The sequence below is a fragment of the Chinchilla lanigera genome, unplaced genomic scaffold, assembly GCF_000276665.1.
Source record: "Chinchilla lanigera isolate Chin_1 unplaced genomic scaffold, ChiLan1.0 scaffold00012, whole genome shotgun sequence".
Taxonomy (NCBI): Eukaryota; Metazoa; Chordata; class Mammalia; order Rodentia; family Chinchillidae; genus Chinchilla; species Chinchilla lanigera.
Genome location: NW_004955413.1, coordinates 28,562,474 through 28,587,439, shown reverse-complemented (window position 1 = coordinate 28,587,439; position 24,966 = coordinate 28,562,474). Strand labels below are relative to the sequence as shown.

General features: G+C 52.3%; 1 protein-coding gene across 2 annotated transcripts in view; it reads left to right on the top strand.

Moving 5' to 3' along the window:
• Efcab6 (EF-hand calcium binding domain 6) overlaps positions 1 to 18,360 on the top strand; it is a 214,376-nt gene extending 196,016 nt beyond the window's left edge. For both annotated transcript variants that reach the window (XM_005379444.2, XM_005379445.1), the window contains 6 exons: positions 3,185 to 3,412; positions 10,447 to 10,677; positions 12,555 to 12,705; positions 14,610 to 14,794; positions 17,283 to 17,432; positions 17,970 to 18,360. In XM_005379444.2, the coding sequence (XP_005379501.1) occupies positions 3,185 to 3,412; positions 10,447 to 10,677; positions 12,555 to 12,705; positions 14,610 to 14,794; positions 17,283 to 17,432; positions 17,970 to 18,092 (1,068 nt within the window). In that variant the 3' untranslated portion in view covers positions 18,093 to 18,360. The remainder of the gene's footprint in view (positions 1 to 3,184; positions 3,413 to 10,446; positions 10,678 to 12,554; positions 12,706 to 14,609; positions 14,795 to 17,282; positions 17,433 to 17,969) is intronic.
• Positions 18,361 to 24,966: the final 6,606 nt, after the last annotated feature.

Here is a 24,966-nt window from a genome sequence, read left to right as displayed (position 1 = left end):
TGTGTAGCCCAGGTGGGCCTCAAACTCACAGTGGTCCTCCTGCCTCAGCCTCCCAAGTGCTGGGATTACAGGCGTGCACCACCACATCCAGCCTTAGATCAAGTTTCAGTCTTGTGGATGGAAAATTTTGTCATCCTTTCCTCAAAATTTCACATCAACTTCCACCTATTTTTCAATACTAACATTAATATCAGTATGTCTAATGATCCCCCAAATATCTCCTGGGATCATTATTACAATTTTCAGTTTATTACAACTTGAGAAACGTTCTGGCTTTTGCAGTGGAGTGTTTATACCCAGGAGCACAGCATCACTCTTCATTTATCCCAGTCTTGTCTTAACAGCCAGAATAGGCTCTGTAGAGATTTTTTTCTGTAGGCTTTGTATCTTTCATATGGATTTCACCCCAAAGTACGCAGTGATTTTATCAATAATGGGATTGTCTATTTTTTCACAATTCAATTTCTAGTTTTTTTTTTAAATATATACATTTATTAGTTCGTGTTTCTTTTTTAAATAAGACAACTTTATTAAACCAAAAATCTGTATACCACACAATTTACAAGCTTAAAATGTAAGATTCCATAGACGCTCGCACACTGACAGAGGTGTACAGCCACAACCACAGTTAAACTTAGGTCATTTTTGCCACCCCAGGTCAAAACCCTCTTCCTAGGAGTCATCACCTCTCAGTCCTTCCCCACTAAGTCTAGGTAACCACTGAGCTGCTCTTATTGTCATAGATTTTCCTATTCTGGTAATTTACTTTTTTTTCTGTCAAAATAGACCATTCTCACAACAACAAGAAAGACCTTACCATATCCAAAGAAATATGAATCCTGCATCATGAGCTCTCAGAACATATTAGAGCAAAACCAGGGACCAATAACAGAAACATGCTTAGAATATAAGTACTTTCTTTCTTTCTCTCTTCTCTCTCTCCTCCTTCCTATTAAATTTTCCACATAAGGGAAGCCATACAATGGACAAGCTTGTGTGTCTGTTTTTTGAGGAATCTCCATGCTGATTTCCACAGTGGGTGTATACATCTACTATGTTTACGCTCCCACCAACAGTGTGACTTCTAACTTCTTGTATGTTTAGCTTGCCTCTAGTCACTTGGAATAAACCCTAGTTGAACCACTTTTAAATATGGTGCTGAATATTCTTAATACTTTATTTTAGATTTTCCCATTAATAGCCATAAACTAGATTGGTTTATATTTTCTTTATCATACCTTGGTGTCCTGGAAATTGCACAATGATTGCTATCCTACATATCTCTTTCTGAGTGCTGAGATAATTTGACTTAATGTAAAAATCATCTATTCCCTGAAGATTTGATGCAGCTTACCTTTAAAAATCGTCTATGCTTGACACCTTTTAATGACAGATGGCAGATCTTTTAACAGCTTTCTTTTGTGGTTACCTGTCTATTCAGGCTTTTCTAATACTTCAGTTAAATTTAGTACTCTATATTTTCCCAAAAATGCGTTCCATTTCCCCTGAAGTTTAAAGCTCATTAACCTAAAGTTGTAGGTAATAATTTGTTAGAATTCTCCAGTACCTGTTGTTAGAATAATAGTGCTTCCGGCTTGCTTTGGGCTGTAACACTTCCTAAAGTGTGAACACACACATCGCACCAGGTGAGCCCTTCTAGCACCTGGACAGAGGAGTAAACTGAGGCACATAGTGGGTCAGCAGCTCATTGCAGGGCTAATAGTCAGGCAGGGGTGGGGTCTAGACTCAGACCCAGGGCTCCATCTCCTCGTGCCATCCGTCCACCTGTGTTCTTCCCAGTGGTGCTCTCCTGGGGCCAGGCCTTCTGACCCTCTGCTCTCTGGGCACAGCTTAGCCAGGGGAAGTGCCTCTTCAAGTTACAATTCTAAAAACCTATAAAATGCATCAGTAATACCACTTTTATTTTCTAAAATGAGAGAAGAGAAGCATTGGTTTACTTTCCAAATGGCTTTGTGTGGGCATATTTAAAAGCTTCCACTAACCTGTGGGTGGTTGAGGGCTTTGGTTTGAGTGGAAGGGTGTTCTGGATTCTGAGGATATTCCCAGCAGCCTCCTGTGTTTGATGTCATCTCATCAAGTATGAAACACTTTGCTCATTATGCAGATTCCTCTGTGCTAAAGGATAGTAACATATAATAGAGTTCCTCTGGAGTTGCTTGAGATGAAATGTAGCCAAGTTTGACTAGTAGGTGAGGGGTTTCCATATGGTAATCTGCTGAAGTTCCCAGGGCAGCGCTAGTCCAAGATAAGCACTGTGGTCAAAGCTTACAGACACAAATCAGGGATTGTATGTCAGCATGTGCCCGGGGCAGAGACAGCGCTCCTTCCTGATTGGCCCCAGGATACACTCAGAGGCTCTGACCGTGATCGTGGTCTCTCTGCCGATGCTCGCTGAGCTCAGCTCCCTTAGTTGCTATCCCTGCCCTGTCTGCCCAGAGTAGTGATCAGCACCGACATAGAGGTAGGATGCAGCCCCTCCACCAGCTCACCGGGCCACACAAAGGGTCCTTCTGCTGCCCCTCTTTCCTGGAGGCCAATCCCCGCCCCCCCCCCCCCCCCCCAAGTCCCCTGCCCTGGGCAACTTTCATCCTGCCTGAGGCTCCCCAGCACCATGGACAGCGCCTCCGCAGGCTTCCCCCAGCCAGGAGAGGTAGAGCCCAGGGCAGTGCCCTAACCCAGCGCGCTCAGCAGAGTAAGTCCCCTGGGTCTCACGGTTTCGGGCCCCAGGGATGCCTAGCCAACAGTTGGGGCTGCAGCGCAGCGTCCTGCCAGTCATCAAAACCGTCTCTCAAAACCAGTCACTGAGCAAATCAGCGATGAAACTCGCATCCTGAAATGGAAGCCGTCTAAATGCACAGCCCTGCGGACTCCCTGGCTGTACACAGCGGTACTCACTGTGTGTTTGCTGAATGTCTAAGTGCACCAAAGGACTGGACAGGCGAAGCCTCAGCAGCAGGCAGCCACCTCCTGGGCCCAGCCAGGCGTCTGCACGGCCAAGGCTGGCCTGTGAGGGGAGCTGTCTCAGGCCCGCCTCCGTGACGTGCTTTTGCCTCTGGGTTCTCTGCCCCTCTGCCTCCCTGGGAAGGGCCCCGGCTGCGGGACCCGGAGCCCAGGGGTTCATGCCCCTGACTCAGGGAGTCGATTCCCATTCTCTTCCGTGCAGACCGCTGATGAGTGGGCTGAGAAAATGCCCAGAATCCCGCCCCCTGCGTCTCCCAGAGAAGCAGCCCACAGAGAGCTGCTGGCGCGTCTCCACAAAGCCGTGACCTCCCACCACCGCGCCTTCGCCCAGGAGCTGGAGAACTTCGACACCGGTAAAACCAACACGGTCTCCAGAGATGAGTTCAGGGCCACCTGCACCCGCCACCTGCAGACCCTGACGGACGAGCAGGTAAGGCGCGGGCTTCCTTGGTTTCTCTTCAGGGCCTATGTCAGGGGCACCCCAGGCCCATGCTCCCCAGTGCACAGTGCTATTTTAAACAGTACTCAAGGTTCTATTTACCTTATTTTGTTCTCTTTTTGTTTGAAGCTAGGTTTTCACTGTGTAGTCCAGGCTAGCCTCCAACTTGCTGTCCTCCTGCCTCGGCCTCGCAGGTCCTGGAATTAAGGGTGTGCACCACTATTCCCAGCTCTGTTTTGTTTTTCAGTCTTACAGAAGACTCTCAGGAGCCTTCTGTTAGGTGACAGGTGTGACTCACACCATGTCAATCAGAGTGCAAAATATGTTCCTGTGGCTTTGCAAATCAAATTAAACTCAGCCCCAGCTCCCACCCTCCTTTCCTGCCCCATCATCCGGTGCCTGTGTGAGCCAAACAGGGGGCCAGGGTCCCCCACATCCCAGCAGGAGACGTGGACCCTTGTGTTCCTGATGCTCCCTCTGTCCTCTACTCTTGCACCCATTCCCAGAGAATAACTCAGACAGGAGGAGATAAAATACAGAAGAGTAGCGCCTCCTGCTTCCTCTGGCTTCCGCTCAGGCCCAGCCCAGGGTTCTGCCTGCAGACCCAGGTAGAAACCTGTCCCTTTTAGCTCCAGGTAACTCTGTTACCTCCCTCCACGCCCTCATTAAAGCCCCTGTGTCTTAGTCACCTTGTTGTCAGCAGGACACAGTACCCGACACCCACACTGAAAGGAAGAAGTTCATCCAGCTCAAGTTTTCAGTCCACAGTTATCTGACGCCAAGGCAAGAAGCAGCAGTGGAAGGGTCTGGCGGAGGGAAGCTGCCTCCCTCATGGCAGCCAGGAAGCAGGGACATAAGAGAGGACCAGGGAGGGAGAGAGGGTCTTGCAGGCCACGCCCCCCAATAACCCCCTGTTCCCACCAAGCAAGCTACAGCACTCCCATGATCCATGTACCATCCACCAGCCACACCCCTGAGTACACGAGGCCCTGGGGGACGACACTCTCCCAGATGTAAACCATATCACTTGTCTCAGTTACTTTTCCCTCATTGCTGGACAGAATACCTGACACCCAAAATTAAGGAAGGAAAGGTTTATTTAGCTCACAGTTTGTGGAGGTTTCAGTCCATACTCGGCTGGCTCCAAGGCAGGGTGGCACATGGCCCAGGGCAACCGTTCATGGTGGCAGAAGACAACAAAAGCAGCAAGAGCAAAAAGGGGAAAAAACAAGCCTCTTTTCCTCCCTTATATTGTATGCCGGCTCTCTGTGCCCTCCTCTTGCACAGGCTCAGGATGAATACAAAGTAAGGATCCCGGCTCCCTGCTGAGTCACAGAGTGAGCCTTCTACACTTCTCAAGCTGACACAATGAACAACATGGTAGAGCAGGAGGGGCGTGTCCCTTTCACCCCAGGGTGTAGAACTGCTGAGTTATTTAGTTAAGCTTCTCGACTCCTCAAGTTGACACAATGTATCAACCATAACTCACTCTAACAATGCGAACATAGGGCTTAACTTCCCCAGTGTTAGGCATTTTGTGATGACATTGTCACTAAGTAAAATGAAGCGCTACTGCTAAACACTTCTCTCCACAGAACATCAAAGGCAAGCAGGCTCTGTCTTTGCAAACAGCGTAGGTGAAAATAAGCCTCTAAAATGAATGTAGTCACATTTATTATTCCATGGTGCCAACTGGTAAAAGTTTTACCAATAAAAGTTTTAACTGATAACAATTTTTCATTTCATCTAATTGAATAAATTTTCACTCTCACTACTGACATAAATTAATGATGTGCTGACACACCTAGCATTCATAGCAAGAGAATCTGATTTTAATTTTCCACTAAAGAAGCTTCATCATCCTCAGCAAGCAAGCCCTCCCCAGCAAAATTAAGCATTTATTCTTAAATTCTCCTTCCTAAAAATAAGTTCACCCATCTCAGATACGGTCCACACCACCTGCAGGATCAAAGCCTGGCATGCACGCTCCCTGGCTAAAGTTGGGGGGTGGTTAGCAGGCACCAAACTGTCCCTTGGTGGAGAAGGTTGCTTCCGGATACAGGCTGACAAACGGCAAAAGCCCCAGAGACCCTTAGGTTTATTTCCTATGTGAGTTACTGTGCCAGCAACCTTTGTCTTAGTCACTTCCTCATTGGCTCGTATTTCAGTCCATGGCTCCCAGGCAAGAGGGCAGGGCAGGGGGGCCTGGTGGAGGGGAGCTGCTCAAGGCATGGGGCACAGGAAGCAGAGAGGGAGGGAGGAGCCAGTAGGGAGAAGAACCCTTCCAGGCCACGCCCACAGGGCCGCCTCCTCCACAGGTCCCGCCTCCTATGAGCAACTCAGCTCCCATAATCCATCACTCTCCAAAAGCCCCACCTATGAGCGCTGGAGGCTCTTGGGGGACATCTCATTATAAACCATAGCAACCTTGGTTGAAGACACAGCCTCTGTTAAAATATGACACAGACTGAATTTGTCCTTGTGATGTGCTGAGGTCCCTCATCCTGGGAACTCAAAAGAGTTCACCAAGGACACTGTGACAGTTCCAACCACGTTAAATAACATTTCTACAGACTGCATGATTTCATTTACTTACATCGTAAAAGCTGATCACATACACACGTACACGCAAACAAGAATAAAGATTCCAAGGGGGCACAGACCACGTCTTTCAAGAAAAGCAGGGGGTCTTCAGGGCAGAAGGTGGGACTGGGGTCTTCCTGGCGCTGGGGAAAGTGGGCCACAAGGGTCTGTTGGACCCCGGTCAGCCTCACAGTGGCGCCTCCCTTTGCAAGGCCATTTAGAGCAGTCCACGGCCTTGCAGCTGTTAGGAGAGGAGCTGTTAGACACTTTAGATGTGGTACTCTCCAAGCAGACACCCCTAGCAGTGAGAAAAATTACTCCAAGAGCACAGAATCCCTCCCACACCCGTGGCTTTGGGCAACAAGTTGCTGCACCTCTATGAGCAAGCATCTTCCACCGGAAAGTGGGCACACACGGTCCTCTCCAGACTCTCCCAGGTCCCTTTCTCTTTGACCACGCTCAGGTTCAGCCTGCCCCTCTCCTCCCGTCCCGCTCACTTTGAGCTCTGCGTCCTTGAGCTGAACCCTGGGACACCTGCAGGTTCTCAGGCACATGGTCACCTATCTTGGCAGTGCAGGTAGTGCCCGGAGACAACCTGCACCCACATATGGAGCCCACATGTGCAGGAGCGGTGCTGCGGGTGCATGTGGGGCCAAGGATGTTAAGCTGGAGGGGCACGGTATGCAGCAGCTACAGGCCGCTGCCTGCTCTGTGGGGGCTGTGGCAGCAAGCAGGCGTGGCAGGGCCTGGCCCGGGGTCGGGGGGCCGTTCCTGAAGATGGGATGTCAGGTTCGCGGAGGCAGGGGGGAGTGGCGTGGCAGAGGGGATGTACCGGGTGCAGGAGCAGTGAGTGTGAAGCCAGTGTGCACCACAGATCAGCACCTGCCCTCCCGGGATCTGCATCCTTTGGGGGTTCTCGGGCAATAAAGAAACATATATATGATTTCTTAGAAGTGAGGCTCTTAAGGAAAAACAAACCAAAATGGGCAGGCGAGGCAGAAGGGGTAGGGAGCCAGGCACTCTCGGAGTGGCAGACTGGGAGTAAAGACTGCAGTCAGGTAGGGGTGGCTGGAAGCTGAGGGCCCTCAGCAGAGGGAACATGGGTGACAAAGGGTTTTCAAATTAAGTATATACAAATTTAGAACTGTTATTTCCTCCCCATGAGTTTAGCCTTTCCACATTATCTAATTGCCTTCTTTAAACCTGGAAAAGAGTTTTTGGCTTAAAATATATTTTACCTGATATTATTTAAACTACTCTAGCTTTCTATTATTTGGTGTTTGTTTGGCACATCTCTTTCTAAATTTTTAAAAATCTTTCACCCTTCTATGACCTATGTTTTTGTAAATGTATATTAATAGCCTGTCAGTAGATTATTTTTTAAAATCTGAGGTAGTAATCTCTGCTTTTTATTTATATGGATGTTTATCTAGTCCATTTATATTTATTGTGATTCCTAATGTATGTCTATTATCTGATATTGTGCTTTCTACTTAATATTGATGTTTTACATTGTTTACAATCTTCTTTTGGACTGAGCTGATAAAAATTATTTTTCTAACCTTCTAAAATCTATAAGTTATATATCTAACTTTGTTATTCTAACTAGTAAGTGGCTGTTGTAGTTGAAATTTTACTAAGTGTTATAAAACCAAATCCAGAGTATGAAGTATCTCCTTTGTCCTCTGGCAGCCAAGGATACTGTTACTGTGACTCTAATTTTCTCCTTGGGTTTTGTATTACTATTTTTTTTAATATTTTAGATGTATCTTATTTGTGTAAATTAAATCTTAGACTGGTTTGCTTTAAAAAGTTGGTGTTTATTTAGAGTTACCTTCTTTACTACTTACATCCTAAACTTCTGGAATCATTTTCTTCATGGAGTAATCTTTTGTTCATGATCAGATGGTAGATCTTTAAATATATATATTTATATATCTCTCTCATATGAGAGAATAAGAGAGAGGGAGGAGGGGGAGAGGCGGGGAGGAGAGAGGAGAAGAGAGGAGAGACGTATGTAATTCAGGCTGTCCTTGAACTCACTATGTAGCCCATACTGGCTTCAACCTCATGGCAATCCTCCTGCCTCAGCCTCCTGAGTGCTGGGATTACAGGCATGTATCACCATGCTCAGCTCTTTTGCCATATTTTAAAGGAAATATTTCTGCATGGGGAATAGTAAATTGATAGTAATTTCCTCTTAACAGTTTAAACAACAGTATTCCACCATAGCTTACACTGATATCGCTATAAGGTGATGTTCTGTAAGACACATCCATGGAATCAGAACTCTGGGAAGGGGCCAGCAGGCTCTCAGGAAAGTCCAGGGTGCCAGAGCTTGAGAACCACTTTATTTTACCTTTAATCATCTATATTCTCTAGTAATTCTGATATCGGAAGCCGAAATCTATCTCAGCTTGTTTTGGCAAACTGCTGTTCCCCATGACTGGCTTCTGCATGGGTTCGGTAGTTTTTGTTTCATTACAGGCTGATGCTTGGTTGAATTTAACACAAGGGAGCAGGGTGAGGAGTGGGGTAGGCAAAGGGGTACAGATGATCTGAGGCAGTGGAGGGGGGCACAAAGGGGGAATGTGCACGGCTGAGGCTTCAGGGAGGGACACACTGGGATGTCCTGGGTGTAACCCTGTGGATGGCTGCGATGAGGCCAGGAACTGAGAAGCCAGGGACCTGGAAGGACCCACTGCCCATCTACAGCAACGAGAGATGGGGCGAGGAGGAGAAGCCTGCAAGACCCAGGCACAGGGCAGAGGTGGGAAGGTTTGCCCCACCTCAGGCCTGAAGAAGAGCAGGAGGAAGAGGAGCAGGAGGAGAAAAAGGAAAGGGAAAGAGGAGCGGGGAGAAGAAAAGGGAAGAAGAGGAGAAGAAGGAGAAAGAGTAGAGAGAGAAGAAAAGAAGGAGAAAAAGGAGGAGGAGGAGGGGAGCGAAGCAAGAGGAAGAGACGAGCGGCTTCCGTTAGAGCCCAGGGTCTCAGGGAAGCAGTGAGGGTCCAGGCTCCACGGGTGCTGGGGGGACTTCCGTGGCCTGTGGTGGGGGTGGGGACTCCTGGTCACACGGCTCCAAACAGAAGCAGCATCTGGGCTCAGAGACAGGCTGCAGCTGCGTGCAGTGACCTCAGTGGACAGGTGCTGCGAAGCTCTGGGTCGCAGCAGTCTCAGCCTGCTGCCAGTGGCCTAAGGCGAGGTGGGGACCGCTCAGCAGAGCCCTGGGGGGACCTTTTGGTATCGGAAGCCATGACTCGGTGCATTTGATTATTACCTTTGTGATAGAATCATTTTCACTTCAACACACTTTTCATTTTCCTGTAACTCCTAAAGTTGCAAAACACTCTCCGCCCTCCTGCTAACCCAGGATTCTGTATCCTCCCAAACATCCTGCGGCCGACCTCTCTGAGCAAGCGTGCTTGTCGTGTGGCCGCCGCCTGTAAGTCCCACACTCGGGGTCATCGATCTGGGGACCTACAGGCGGTGATGGGCAGCTCGGGGCCGAGAGAAACTCGGGCTGTGCGTAGATACAGCCCGAGCTGCCCGCTTGTAGCTTGCTTTCGGGAAAACTCGGTGGAGACCCACAAGCAAACTCCATTTCTGACAGAGCCTTGGCCTGGGGGCCAGGGGATGGGCGCAGGACAGAAAGGAAAAGGGGGAGTCTGAGCCCGTCTCCTGTCCCCCGGCTGCCTCTCCCTCAGCCGGTGCTGAAGCCTGGGGCTCCGCGGGGCTCTAGGGCTGTGCACAGAATTGAATTGGAAGCAAGTTCCTACGCTTCCGGCTCCCCGCAAGCCCTCAGCCCGTGAGAAGTGGCTCACTTAGGACACCTGGGGCTCTCCGCTGCCGTGTGTGGTCCCCACACGGCCTGTGGTGACGAGGGCAACGACACGAGGCCATAAACTTCTCTCCGGATCTCTAAACACTCCCTCTTCATCTTGCAAGAAGACAGTGCTGGCCCCGAGGTTGAAGTAAATTGTGGATGCAAATTCGGTGGCTCAGGCAGCATCACCTGGTGAGCTGTGTGCGGGAGGCAGGTGTGGGGAAGGAAGAGAAATGAGTCAGATCCGGCTTCCCTGGGACAAAGGTGGGCCAGGACTTTGATTTGCATTTTCTCCTAAACTGTTTTCATACACTGCAGCTCAGTCACTGTGACTAATCACAAGATTTAATGGCCTTAAACGGCTCACTAAGGGCCCAATTCAATTAAAAAATGTCCTGCGGAAGCCATGAATAATCCTCTTGTCGTGGTTCTTCCAGTCTTCCAGAGGCTTCCGCCAAGCACAGGCCAAACAGGTTTTTTTTTTTTTTTCTTTTCTCTTTTTTGCATTTCCTAGGCTCGGCCCCAGGCGGTACCACTAGCACTGCCCCTGCCAGGCAGGGGGACGCTGGGGTTCTGCCGGGTCCACACTGACCCTTGGGGACGCTCTCTGCTTCCTCCAGTTTGACAGGCTCTGGAGCGAGATGCCCGTGAATGCCAAGGGGAGGCTGAAGTACCAGGAGTTCCTGAGCAGGTTCAGCGCAGAGCGGGCAGCCACGCCGCCGGCCACGGGCGACTCTGTCCAGGCGCAGAAGGGAAGCAGCGTCCCCGAGATCTCAGAGGGAACCCGATCTGCTGTCGCCTCACCCACGCGGGACCTGAGGGCAGGGCTAAAGTCACGGAGTCACCCCTGTGTGAGTGTGCACCCTGACAAGCGCCCCACGTCACCTCACACCAGATCTACAAACCTCCCAGAGCCCGGCCAGCAGGAGCCTGGGCAGAGAAAGTCACCAAGGGCCTCAGGGCTGCTTCCCCAGGGGGCGGGGTGTAAGGGAAGGACGGGGGAAGAGCAGAGGGGAAGGGGAGGGCAGGTGGCGGTGCTGCGGCACCTTGGCGTGGAAACACCCAGGCCCACAGGTATTCGGGTGCCCAGCCCACAGGTGACGAGGTCTAGCAAGTGGACTCCTGTGCTCCAGTCAGAGGTGGAACCTGGAGCCCGGGCTGCAGGGCCCGGGGCCTGGGAGGGAGAAGAGGGAGGGGCCCAGGTGGGCCGGGGCACCTTCTCCCTCTGCGCGCAGGGACAGAGGAGAGGAAGAAGGTGTCCCTGCACACTCAATGCTGCTGTCGCGGGGCCCGGGGTGTGACAGCCCTCAGACATGGGACAGCTCACGTGTGCATTCATGTGACACACGGTAGTGACTGCCACATGACAGGGGCCCCTGTGGGGCCCACAGCAAAGGGCCTGCATGTGTGGGGGCCGCACTGTCACAGGAGAGGATGAGCAGGGAGTGTGTGTCATCAGTAAGTCCAAAAGCAGGAAGTAGAGCAGAGTGAGGGGGCTCAGGAGCACCCCGCAGCGTCCACACCCTGAGCCTTGGCATCCGTGCCCGGCAGGGGCATCAGGTTGCAGATAGAGTTAGTTGTGCTTGGCTGACTTTGGATAGAGAGATTATCCGGAAGGATCCAGCGGCTCAGGGTGATCACGAGAGTCTTCACTTGGGGAGTTGGGCCGGAGAGACAGGACTTGGGAAACACCCACCTGCTGCCGCTGGCTCTGATGATGGAGGCGCCACCAGCCAAGCAGCGTGAGGAGCTAGAAAGGAACCCAGACACCTCAGCTTCAGCTCTGTATGACCCACTTAGACTTCTGAGCTCCAGCACTCCAAGGGGACGTGTTTAAGTGTCCCGTACAGGCCAGAGAGACCCGGCATAGATTCCCAGGGGTATGGAGCCTGTGCAGATTCTGGGCAGCGGGGGGATTCTGGAGACCACACTGGACAGCGAGGAGGAGCAGCAAGGAGGATGCCCGTGCCCCAGCCAGAAACCGTGGGGCGGGCATCACCGCAGTGGCAGGCAGCTGGGGTGCCAGCTTGGATGCGTCTTCAGGACAGGGCCAAGAGGGTTCCTGCTGGCCTGGGCCGGGGTGGAGGGGCAGGGCTGTCGGGAGGGTGCGGAGGCGTCTGTCGTGAGCAGCTGGAGGGAGGTGTGGCTGTCCACGGAGTGCCGTCGGGGTGGGGCTCGGGGGAGCCCTGATCTCCGCTGAGTGGGCTCAGTACTGTATTGAGTGCCTCGTGCTGAGAGGGCCCCAGGAGAAGGACCGAACAGCTCCTTTGAAAGGGAAAATGCAATCAAGAACAGCCTTGTCCCAGGTCCACATAATTTCAAAGTAATGGATATTCTGTGTTCGTAGGATTGGACGCCTCGTGCAGATGATGAGAAAATCCCTTTCTTTGATAAGACCTTTCCTCAAGTGAAAAATACATCACTTCACACACACTGCACGCACACACACTGCACGCACACACATCGCACACACACACAGCCCACACCACTGACATGCTCCAACGATGGCTACGTATTTATTTCCAAAAGTGTTCTCGGTCCTAGGATTTTCCCCACCGTTGGAAACAAAAGCCGAATAGCAAGAGTACATCTCTGTTCTAGTTCCCATCTTACCTCGGAGCTAATTCAGGCTGTAACCCCGCAAACCCCCAGCCCCATGCCCTGTCTGCACTTTTGTCATTGTCCACTTGGAACCTCAAGTGAAAGGACCTCTCTGCCCCTCCTCCAGACCCCTGCAGGCACCCCGCCGCTGCAGAACTGTGAACCCATCGAGAGCCGGCTCCGGAGGCAGGTCCAGGGCTGCTGGCGGGAGCTGCTAAAGGAATGCAAGGAGAAGGACACAGGGAGGCTGGGGACCATCACCGCGCCAGAGTTCCTGGGTTCGTGCGGCTCCGTCCCTGTCACCCCTGCTGGCCGAAAGCCAGCCATTCCCACCAGCCACAGTCCCACTCTCGGGTGGAGGCTTGGGAGCGGCAGCTGAGCAGACCTGTCAGGGTGCCCTGGGTGGAGGTAGCGGGCTGTGACACCCGCATGGCAGGGTCTACACTCCACTGACTCTCAGTACTGGACACCAGGCTTGCTTGTGGCGTGTGGGCACTGGAAGTATGTGAATGCCCCCAGACTGTGACAGCGGAGGGGAGGGGGCAAGGTGGAAGAGGGCAGGTGACAGGTGGGGACATTCAGGCCCCCTGTGATGCAGATGGGACAGGTAGAGGGGGACAGGTGGACACTCTATCCACATCAGTGCTTTCTTTGGGCTGTTTTCTCACTTTGATCACTTCGGTGAGCTTTTAAAATGAAACCATTGGATTTACACTCCCACTAATCACCGCTCATTGTTTGTGGAACATTGTGCATTATGGCAACACGGACTGGGCCGCGTCCCTCTGTGGAACACCTGCTTACCTCCGTGTCTTCCTAGTTTTTCCTTGGGACCCTCCACTACGGGTAGAGATGACTGCATCCTACCTTACATGCTAAAAAGGCACAGACAAAGGCTGTACACTCTTCCACAGCTCCTGTAAAATGCTAAAAAATTAAACATGAACGCCTGGAGTCAGTAACGGCCAAACGCTGTCACACCGGCTGCCTTTCGGCCGGAGCCGGACCAGCGGTCGTGGTCTCAGCACGCGTCTGCGTCCGCTGGCTTGGCCGCACCTTGTGCTGCTGTTCCTGCCCTCCCTGCTCTGCTCTTTCTCACGCTGACAGCAAGTACAGCACCCGCCCGCTATGCCAGCGGGCCCATCAGACTTCAGTAGGGCGTCAGAATTCCACACTAGAACAGGGTTACAGGGGCTGGGGATTTAGCTCAGCGGCACAGCACCTGCCTGGCAAGTGCGAGGTCGAGAGTTCGATTCCCGGTACCGGAAGAAAAAAAAAAAAAATAGAACGGAGTTACAAACTTCCTAGTCCTCCTACGCTCTCCACCCCTGCAGAGCGGCGTGCTGGAAGGACATCCTTGGGTTCTGTGGGCCCCCGCTGGCCCTGCTGGCCCATGATCTCCGGCCCCTGGCTGTGCCCGGAGAGACGTGTGTCCCGCAGGGCGCAGCAACACCGTTTACCCCACGCCCACTTCCTTCTCAGCCTGCTCTCAGCCTGGCCTTGATACCGTCCTTTTGTGATGTCCGGCTGAAGCCTCAGTCTGTTATACTCAAGTCTGATCCTACACAAGTCTGTCTTGAACAAGGGCTGTCCCTCCAGCACCAGCACGGTCTCTATGACTGGGAAGTTTGCTGCACACAAATACTGGCGCCAAGGGGGCGGAGCGGGGGGAGAGTGCTGATGCCTGGCGTTAAGAGGTGCCAGCCCCGTGTGGCATCGACATGACGCTCGTCAGAGAGCCAGGCTCAGACCCTGCCACCAAAGTCGACCTCAGGTCCCCATGTCCCAGGGCGGCTTTCGGAGACTGCGGGTGTCACTGGGGTGAAAGCTGAACCACATGTCAGTGCACACAGCCTACGGGCTCTCGGGAAGGCGTCTCCGCCGCATAGATGGAAAGTCCAGGGTCAGTGGCCGAGTCTGAACACTGCCCCCTCCGCCCCGTCCCCTCGAATCCAGCTCCTGTCCTTTGGGAGCAGCCCCTCCCGTCTCATCCTGGCTCCCGCAGCTCCCCATCTTCACACAGTGACCATAGCTTGGTGACCAGGACGGCAGGATCCCCGGACAGTGCGGGCCCGCAGGACGCAGGGACCCCCCCCCACGACGGCTCCTTGTGTGTCTGTTCCCGTACCTGTGCGTCCAGCCACCCCGAGCCTCAGCCAACACACTGCCCTCTCGCGCGCAGCTCTCGTGGAGAAGTTCCGCCTGGACGTGAGCAAAGAGGAGAGCCAGCAGCTCCTCGTGAAGTACGACCTGAGGGACAACGGCACGTTCGCCTACTGCGACTTCATCCAGAGCTGCGTGCTGCTGCTCAGGCCCAAGGAGACCTCGCTGATGCAGCGCATGCGGATCCAGAACGCGCACAAGATGGTAGGCGAGCGTCCTCGGGCCCCGGTGGGGTCGCCATCGCTCTGCCCTGTGTCTCCTGCGCCCGCTGCCTGTCCTCTGACAACCCATGGTCCCTGCCTGGCAAAGCCTTGTCCCCGTGTCCTCCCCACCCACACGCGTGGGAAGGCAGCCCGAGGCCACAGGGTCTGAATGCCCTGGAGCCAGGGCCAGGGGTAGTGAGCGAGTCTCCACCAGGCTCTGGGGACACTCAAGACACCTCAGAAACATACTTTCTTGGGCATAAGTCGGAGGTTTGATTTCTGTCCCTTGGAACCCTGTGAGTCTGGAGACACCCGGCAGCAGAATCGCCCCAACGACAGACACAGGGTCAGCTGCTCACATAACACCCTGCGAGTTAGCACGCGAGGCAAAGTGGGGTGAGTGGGTGGCTGGGGGTCACGGCAAACTGACACACTTTGAATTTAGACACAAATCCTGCACTTGCCAGTCGCCTGAGATGGGCAGGAGTCCTGGCTGGAGTGTGGGGTGGGGCCAGAGGAAGTTCCGAAAGACTAAAGTCGCGGCGATGGCAGCGGGAGGGAGAGGCTGTTCTGGAACTGGCCTCTGATTCTCAGTCACGTCTAAGCGTGTCACCGAGGTCCACCCCCCCAGTCTTGCTCCAGTCTCTCCAGAGCATGGGTTCAAGACAGGCCCGAGCCACACAGGGAGTTCAAGGCCAGCCTGAACTAATAGCAAAACCAGGGCTCAAAAAGCAAAACAAGCCAGGCATGGGGGCGCACACCTGTAATCCCAGCACTCGGGAGGCTGAGGCAGGAGGATCATTGAGAGTTCGAGACCAGCCTGGACTGCAAAGTGAGCTCCAGGCCAGCCTGAACGGCACAGCGAGACCCTGTCTCAAAAAGACAAACAAAAAAAATTAAAACAAAACCCGAAACATGAGTCAGAAAGTAGGTTTCAAGCTCTTCTGTTGTCTGCACTGTTGGACTAAGTCGCATCAAATAGCAAGTACAACTGGCACTGTAGATTCAGGAAGGCCCGGGGCTGAGTCCAGCTGCAGGGACCAGAGACCTGGGGCAAGGGGGTATGTGGGTTCGTCCCGCAAGCAGGTAAGCAGGAAGGTTCTCCCCAGCTGGGTCTGTCACGCTGCACAAAATCAGGTGGCATCCGAACATAGCTTCCTTCCAGCATAGCCAGGCAAGAGCCAGTGGCAAGGTCTCGTCAAGGACAAGTTCACAAAGGAGACGTAAAGTCAAGGCAGCTCTCAGGCCGGCTCAGTTCTTCCGTGAACAGGGAAGACTGCCCTCGACAGAGCCTCGAGGGGCCCCGGAACATAGCAGGAGAGACTTGGAGACCGCACAGCCCTCCTTCTTGGCCCTCTTGCTCTCATGGCCTCCCAGGAAAGAGCCCAAGTGGCTCTGGTCATGGTCCCTGTCCCCCTGGCAGCTGCTGAAGTCTCCTGCCAAGAAGATAAAGGGGAGGTCTCGTTGTCCGGCTGTTTGGGAGTTCATTCTGCGACCTGAAAGACCTCCTTTGGGGATGCCGCTCCGGCACTGCTGTCTCCTGCAGTGCTGGGGTCACCTCAGGGCACTCGGACAGGGCTGGCAACACCACACAGTGGTGGGGGCCTGGGGATTTAGCTCAGGGACACAGCGCCTGCCTGGCAAGTGCAAGGTTGTGAGTTCGATTCCCGGTACCGGAGGAAAACCAAAAGAAAAAACAAAAACAAACGACACAGTGGTGGGAACCAGCGTGGGGTGAGCCTAGCACCCCCTTTCTGCAACCTTCAGATCCCCGGTTGGGCAGATTGGCAGCTCACGAAGCCCTGGGGTGTCTGGGGTGTTTCCATCATGGGTGCTACATGATGTCAAACGGAAAGCAATTTCACTCAGCGCTCACTGGTTTTACGGAGCACCGTGTTAAAATTAAACTTCCCCAAAACGTGTTACACGTTATTGCCTGCAGCTCACCTCCATGGTAGTCAGGCATGTGTTGGGGCTAAATCGTGCTAAAATATCCTGGTTTTGATCTAATAGCACCTACATGAAATAATCACAGTGTAGTACTGTCTAATTACTAGATACAATTACAACCTTGGCAATTTTTTTTAACAATCTTTATTACAATAACCTACCAGAAGACCCAGACTGGAATTTCTCGCTCTTTCCCTCTTTCTCTTTCCTCAGACTACTTTGAACTTGGCTAGGTGTCTGCCCAGCCCTCTCCTCTGGTCCCTGGCAGGGGGAACGTGGCCTGCTGTGTGCTGGGGTCCCAGCTGGCTGGGATTACGTCCTCCACTGAGCCTGTTTAATAACCATCTATGAAACAAGGGCAGGATCCCCTTTTCCAGATGTGGGCAGGCCCCAAAGGCAGTGTCTGAACGGCCCACACGGGCTGCCTGTGCACAGAGGGAAGGGATTGTGTTCTGGTGCAGGAGGTCACACCCTTCTCTGCTGCGGAGCTACCCCCCCACACCTTCCCACCCCCGGGTTCCTCCCCCTCTGTCTCCTAGAAAGAAGCTGGTGCCGAGACAGCCTCCTTTTACTCAGCTCTGCTGCGCATCCAGCCCAAGATCCTGCACTGCTGGAGGCCCATGAGACGCATGTTCAAAGCCTACGACGAGGGCGGGACAGGGTTGCTGAGCACGGATGATTTCAGGAAGGTGAGCCCTGGGGCGGGGGGCTGCGCCCTGTCCAGAGCTGCTGCCAGTGCAGCTTCCCTAGAGGCAGCCACTGCGCCAGCACCTGGATTGACCCCGGCCCTGTGCATGCCTCCATCCCGGGCCTCACTACAAACCCGGAAGGGTAAGGTAGCCCCAGTGCAGGCACGGCGGCCTCTCCGCAGCCTGCACTAGGCTCAATGCACAGCGGTGCTGCTACACCAGGCATGAGCTGAGCCGAGCCCAGGCTAGGCCCTGGGTGGCCGGGACCTCTGAGTTAGCTGTCCCAACACAAAGCCTGCTCCCTCTGTGGCAGCCTTGTTGCCTTTGCTTCCCAGCCAGGTGAAAGGGGCCGGGCCGCCTTAGCTGCTCTCCTCAGGGTCAAAATAGAGGAGGGTACGCTGGGACCACGGGCTGTGCTACTGACACATCATCGAGACCCTGCCCCTGCAGAGGGCTTCGCGGCCCTCAGAGCTACAGGGTGGTACCCGGTGGCTGCAGGGGCCAGCCTGGGAGCTGCAGGTCTTCCTCTGTCCCCAGGTGCTGAGGCAGTTCAGCATCAACCTCTCTGAGGAGGAGTTCTTCCACCTGCTCGAGTACTACGACAAGACACTGTCCTCCAGGGTCCCCTACAATGACTTCCTCCGGGCCTTCCTGCAGTAGCACGGCCGCAGCACATCCCGAAGGCAGGCCAGGCCACGTCCGTCTCTGCCACCGACAAAATCTTAGACCGAGGGGTCTGACGAGTGTCCCAGCGCATCTACAGATACCGACACCAGCCCAGCCTGCGGGTCAAAACCTGTCTCACTGCTACAGGGCGGCCCTGCTGGCCTCAGCAGCCTCACTAGTTTGAACAAATAAAATAGTCTTTGCAGGGATGATTCGTGACACTTTAAAAGAACTACAAATGATAAAATACTTCAGAACTTGGGATTTCCAGGGTTGTGTTCCTGGCTGCCTGCCAGGCCCCTGCTGTGTCCCGGCCGTTATCCCAGCGCCATCCCCCCTTTACCCACCTGTCCTGGAGCACAGGACAGACATCTGTAGCCCCTGGGCGTCCAGTAGCCTCTGGGAGCCCTGCTCAGAGCCACTGGCCAGCCTGACCCCCGGAGAACGACTCACACCCACATCGGACGAGCCAGGCTCTGGGCTCAGCCCTCCCGAGGCGGCCGAGAGGGACTCGTCCTCCGAATTCCAAAGAGATCTGACCCGGCTGCCGTTCCTTCTGCTCACGCAGCGCCCCAGGCGGTGGTGGGCTGGGCTGTCCTCTGAGTTCACCTCAGCTCTCTCCACAACGAACGGCCGACACAGGGTCGCTGCCTTCTTTGCAGTTCTGGAGATTTGTTTCTAACCAAATTGTGTGGGACCAAGGACCCTGCCACGTGACATTTCAGTCACCACAGCTGCCACCATTGTAGGGCAGGGCCTGGCATCTCCCAGGAGGCCAGCAGGCCAGAACCACAGGCCTCCACCAGAGGTCGGGATTGCGGGCCGGACAGCCAAAGGGTCCGTCTTCCCGTTCCCTGGGGCCTTGTCCTCTCCCGTTCCCCCTCCTGCTTCCACGGGCACAGCCATGGCCACTTGTCGGTGCAGGAGCCTGGCAGCCAGCCAGACATGACATGAGCTCTCAGGAGGCCAGGGAGGCCAGGTGTCCCCTCCTGCAGATGCCCTGGGTGCCAGGCCCTGCCGGCCACACCAGCCCACGCTGGGCCCTCAGCCATAGCCCCGGCAGGGGGCACCCCCCTCAGCACTGCTGAGATGCAAGCCCTGAGCCCCACGAGGCCTGTAGCCCTGGGGAGGTGGAGAGGCTCCCTGCTTCCTGCCTTTGGCCTGATCCCCTCACCTGGCCGTCAGGGCTGACTCTAAGGGGGCTCTGGCCAAGCCGGATCTGGGGAGGCCTCGGGTCCTGGAAAACATGGGGTAACCTGGGGAGGAGGGGGGCACAGGGAGCTCTGATCAGAGGTGCCTGGTGCCACAGGCAGAGACACCCTGCACCCCACAGCTGCTCTGTGTGATAAACAGGTCTCTGCCCCTCCTGTTCCTGGAGTCCTCATGCGTGGTGGAGCCACCCTGTGTCACCTGGGCCCCTGGGACGTGGCCCTGGCCATGAGTGGCTGCCCAGGCTCGGTCCGAGGCTCAGAGTCCCTGCAGCCTCTCCAGGCTGGATAATGGCAGGCTCCAGGGCTCAGACAAGGGACCCCCAGAGTCCAGGTGCTAACGCTCAGTCTCCAACCCATGACACTGCTGGGAGGTGATGGGGACTTTAAGCGGTGGGGCTTGAAGGGAGTGGGAAGAGCATGGGGCACTCGAAGGGGACACGCTTGGGGGTCGTCCCGTGACCTCGATGGCAGCTGTGTCACCAGGCAGTGAGCAGTCTCGTCCCCTGCTCTCTTCACAGGAGCACTGGCTCAGAGTCCACCTGCAGGGCAAGAACGCTGACCTGCCCTCGCCGCCCCACTTGGCCCACAGGAAGGGCACTGATCTGGCTGGGCACAGCCTCGAGTGCCCGTCTCAAGAGGTGCAAACCAGGCCCGGCAGGCAGTGTCAGCCGTCAGGGGAGCAGCTGTGTTGTCAGGAGCTCCTCTGTGGGTCGACCCCGGGTTCCGATTCCTAGCAATGGGGTGGCGGTGGGCTCAGACCCACTGCCTCCTGGCCGCAGGTCCTAGTCCTGGCAAAGCACATTCCAGATCTTTTCACGCATATGGGCAGGACCCCTGATGTGGCATCTCCAACCAGCTTAAATTGCAATCTCGCCCACAAAAGAGCCAGGTGACGCTGGACTTTCAGCGAGCTCTGGAAAGAGCTTTGGTATCTGCCCGCTGTTCTTGCAAGCCCAGAAGTGGAAAGTTTATGGCTAAGCTTGCAGAAGATGAAAGTGCGTTCCTAACCCTATCCAAGCTGTGATGGAGGATGGGGTGCTGAGGGGTGAGGGGCAGCTTGATGTGTTGCCTATGTGTCCAGGCCCTGGCACTAGAGGCCCAGCCCCCATTCTGCTACTGGGCTTCCACTTCTCCACAGATGCAACCTGCTCCTCAGGAAATGCCAACTTTTCCTTCAAAACTCAATCTGAAGTCACCTCTCCCAGGAAGCCTCTCCAAGTTCCCGAGCCCGAGACACTTAGCCCAGCACTATTCAGCAACCTGTGAACCCATCATTTTTTAAGAGCTGAAGAAGGGGAAGAGGAAGAAAACAAGAACAATGGACTATATGTAGCCCACAAGTCCAAAAGTATTTACTCTCTGACCAGCAAGTTTGCTGGCCCCTATTGTACAAATGTGCAGCTTTTCCCAACACTTGGGAGACTGAGGCAGGAGGATCACAAGCTCAAGTCCAGCTTGGGCTACATAGTGAGACACTGTTTCAAAACAAACAAAAAAGTCCAACTTTCAACAAAAAATTATCAAGCATTCATACCTAAGGCAATTTTTAAAAAGCAGTCTATAGGGGAAAGAAACCATCCTAAGAAGTAGACTCATATGACACAGATTTTGGAACTATCAGGAAAGAAATTTAAAATAACAAATTTATCTGTTAAAGCTCTCATGGGAAATGAAGACAACACAAAATGATCAGATAGGAATTTCAACAGAAATGAAACTATAAGAAATCAAGTGGAAATGCTTGAAACCATTGCAGCAAAGATGCAGAACGTCTCTGACAGGCTCATCAGGAATTTAACACAACCAAGGGAAGAATCCAGGAACTTGAAAACAAGTCAGCAGCAAGAACCCAGATTGAAACGCTAAAAGGAGGAAGAGTGTGGGACAAGAACATTGCCAGAGCTATGGGACAGTATGAAATGGCTTAACATACACATGACTGGGCGAAAAGGAGGAAAAGAAAGAGCGCATAGGGAAGAAGAGATATTTGAATAAATAATGGATGGCTCTAACCTTTCCAAAATTAGTTACAGACACTAGACTAAAACAAAAGAAGTTTATAGGACCAGGCAAGTTTCACACACACACACACACACACACACACATGCACACACACACATACATCCAGGCCTGCCATATTCAAACCCTTGCAAACAAAGGCAAAAAATTTTAAAGCCATGTGGAGAAAAAAGACCCATCTCCAACAGAGGGATAAGGACAAGAGCTACGGCAGACTTCTCGCCTGAAACCATGCTAGCCAGCGGACAATGGAGATTACCACTAAGATGTTCAGGGTACTGGAAAAAAAATTGTCAAGCCAAAGTTCTATAGCCAAAACAAAGAGAAATGAAGGACACTGTAAACACATAAATACTGAAAGAACTCGTTTTCAGAGATCTACTCTAATGGAAATGTTAAAAAGTGTTCTACAGGCAGAATATGATTGAGTCAGAAATTGGGATCTATTGAAGAAATGCATATCAAATGTAAAATAATTGACTCTGAAGTAAAAGATTTTTATGCCCTAAATACTAAAAGATAACTGTTTAAGGCAAAATGGGCAACAATGCACTATGTTTAGATTGCATTTAAAATGAGACAACAGTGTTGGTCAGAATGGAAGGAAAGAACTCTGAGCGTACTATTAGGAGTTTTTTATACTATGTGGGAAAAGTATGATATAGCTTGAAGACAAATACAAATTATTTTTTAAATGTTTTTAAATGGTAGAGCAACCACTAAAAACATATTTTATAAATATACTTGTAAAAAGTAAAAACATGTCAGTAGAGGAGGTAAGATGGAATCATTATGATCACATCAGCAAAAAAAGGCAGATTAAGGACCGCCAAAAATTCCCTTCTCCAAAAAAAGCAACAAGAAAACTGGCAAAACTCGTCAGACTCCATGATACGAGTGCTTGTGCAGGGCGATCCAAACAGCCTGCCAGAACCCTCCTAGAAGTGAGTTGCCGTGTCCCTCCGTCACCTTTCTGTCACTGAGGCACAATTTCTCACACCTGAAACCTAAAGGGGGAGAGGTTTATTTCAGTGTGCAGTTTCAGCCAATGGTGGGCCGGCTCCAAGGCAGGATCAGCATGGTGCAAGGGTGTGGGTGCCAGAAAGCTGCTCATCCATGGCAACCAGGCAGCAGAGGGGGAAGGGAGAAGCCGGGGGGAGGTCCTGGCCCCAGTGACCCACCTCTTCTAACTGCACCCCACCTCCTAGCAGCACATTTAGCTCCAATGAGCATAGCACCTCCGCGATCCAGTCGCCACTGAGAAGCCTCAGCTCTGCATACAGGAGCCCTTGGGGCGACATTCTAAGTCTAAACCGTAACACCAGGTCAGTATGCAAAAGTCCACCACCTGCCTATGTGCCATCAGCAAACAGCTGCAATTAAAGTTGAACGTCAGTGCCAAGTCTAACGGCCCTTCCCTGTGAGGCACTTACAGAACCATCTAAGAGCTCCACAGGACCCATAGGGTGGAAGCTGTGAAGGCCCAGTGGGCAAGACCAAACATCAAATAGAGAGTGACATGGCCTGTGTGGGTTGGAAGACAGTTACTAAAACAGCCCTTCCTGATTTAACTGGTAGATTCTATGCAGTCCCAACCAAACTCTCAGCAACAATTTTTGATAGATATCAACAAGCTAATTGTATATTGTATGTGGAAAAGTAAAGGAACCAGAATAGCCAAAACAGCTGCAAAAGAGAAAAACAAAAGTGGAGGACTCACACTACCTGATTTCAAGACTTACCCAAAAGTTATAGGAATCAAGAGAGTATGGTGCTGTCCAAAGGATGGAGGGACAGATCAGTGGCTCAGGATGGACAGCCCAGAACTGAGCCACACAAGTGTCATCAGCAGATGCTGACAAATGTCCAAAGGTGATTCGGTGGAGGAATAGGGTCCATCTGCAAAAATGTGACCCTTCACACACCCCTCACCTGTGCTACAGAAATAACCCACAATGTCTCATGAACCTCCATGCAAAACATAAAACTTAAACTTCTATAGGAAAACATGAGGGGAAATCTGCATGACTTTGAGCTTGAAAATGAAGTTTTAGATACAACACCAAAAATAATTTTTTAAAAAAGAAAAAGGACAAATTGGACTTACAACTTAAAAGTTTTACCCTGAGAAAGACACTGCTAAGACCATAAAAAGACAACCTACAACCTATTCTGTATGCAGGATATAAAGAATGCCTACAACTCAGCAATAAGAAAACAACCCAATCTTTTAAAGGAGAGAGGCAAGGTCCTAAGCAAATACTTCATGAAAGAGTATATGTGGAAGGTGAACCGACACATGAGAAGATGTTCATTGTCGTTAGGGAAGTGGAAATTAAAACCACAAGGTGACTACCTCCTACTTACTCAAATGGCTACAGTTTTAATAGTTGATAGGACCAAAGTCCAGTGAGGGTAGGAAATGCGTTCATTTCTGGTGGATTGCAACAGCATCCCGCTGTTCAGACTGAAGGAACTGTCTCCCGTAGTGCTGTGCTGCTGGACATATCCCTCAAAGAAATGACACCGCCAAGGGTGGACCTTGCTGTTGATGAACTCAAAGCAACCAACCATGAAGTCAGAGGTGCCCAGGGTGGAACGCAGACTGCAACGCAAGAATCTGACCATTACACATGTGTGACATCCCCTCACTAAGGGGGTGGGGAGAACTGACTTTGGAAAGCTGAGTTTTGACTGTAAAAAGGAAAGAAGAAAGGAAGGAAGGAAGGAAGGAAGGAAGGAAGGAAGGAAGGAAGGAAGGAAGGAAGAAAGGAAGGAAGGAAGGAAGGAAAAAAAACCCTGCGTGTGTGTGCGTGCACGCGTGCGCGCGCACGCACACACACACATCCATGCCCTCGTTGGCAGCCATGCTTCCCACAGAGCTAAGAGTGGTAATTCTGGAGCCACATGAGTACCAGGGGATTGTGCAGAACTGTATTGTAAATGTGGGAGCCAGGCTGTACCGCCAGAGGAGGAAGTCACAGGTATGCAAGGGGGAAGGCAAGAATGAACTGCAAGCAAGGCTGAGGTGGAGAGCGGGTGTTAGTAAAAGCTAGTGTTTAAGATAAAGGATGGATGGATGGACAGATGGATGGATGGGTGGATGGATGGATGGATGGATGGATGGATGGATGGATGGATAAATGGATGGATGGATGGATAAATGCATGGATGGATGGATGGATAAATGGATGGATGGGTAGGTAGATAGGTGGATGGGTGGGTGGATGGATATGGATATAGATGAAATATTGTTATGGTTTATATCTAGATATAAACCCCCGCAAATCCTCAGGAGCTCATAGGTGGGGCTTTGTGGCAGTGAATGGATCATGTGCACTGGCACGGAGAAACTCCAAAATGACACCCAGGATTTGGAGGCAGATTTATTTATGTCAACAAGCACTGACTGAGATCATTCCCAGAATATCAGGCCCACCTGTAATTCTAGCTACTAAGGAGGCTGAAGTAGGAGAATCACAAGTTCAAGGCTAGCCTGGGCAACTTAGCAAGATCCTATCTCAAAATAAAATTTTAAAAAGAGGTGAGGGAGAAGAGAGGAAAGGGGAGGGGAGAGGAAAGGAGAGGAGAGGAGAGGAGAGGAGAAGATAGGAGAGGGGATGGGAGGAGAGGAGGGG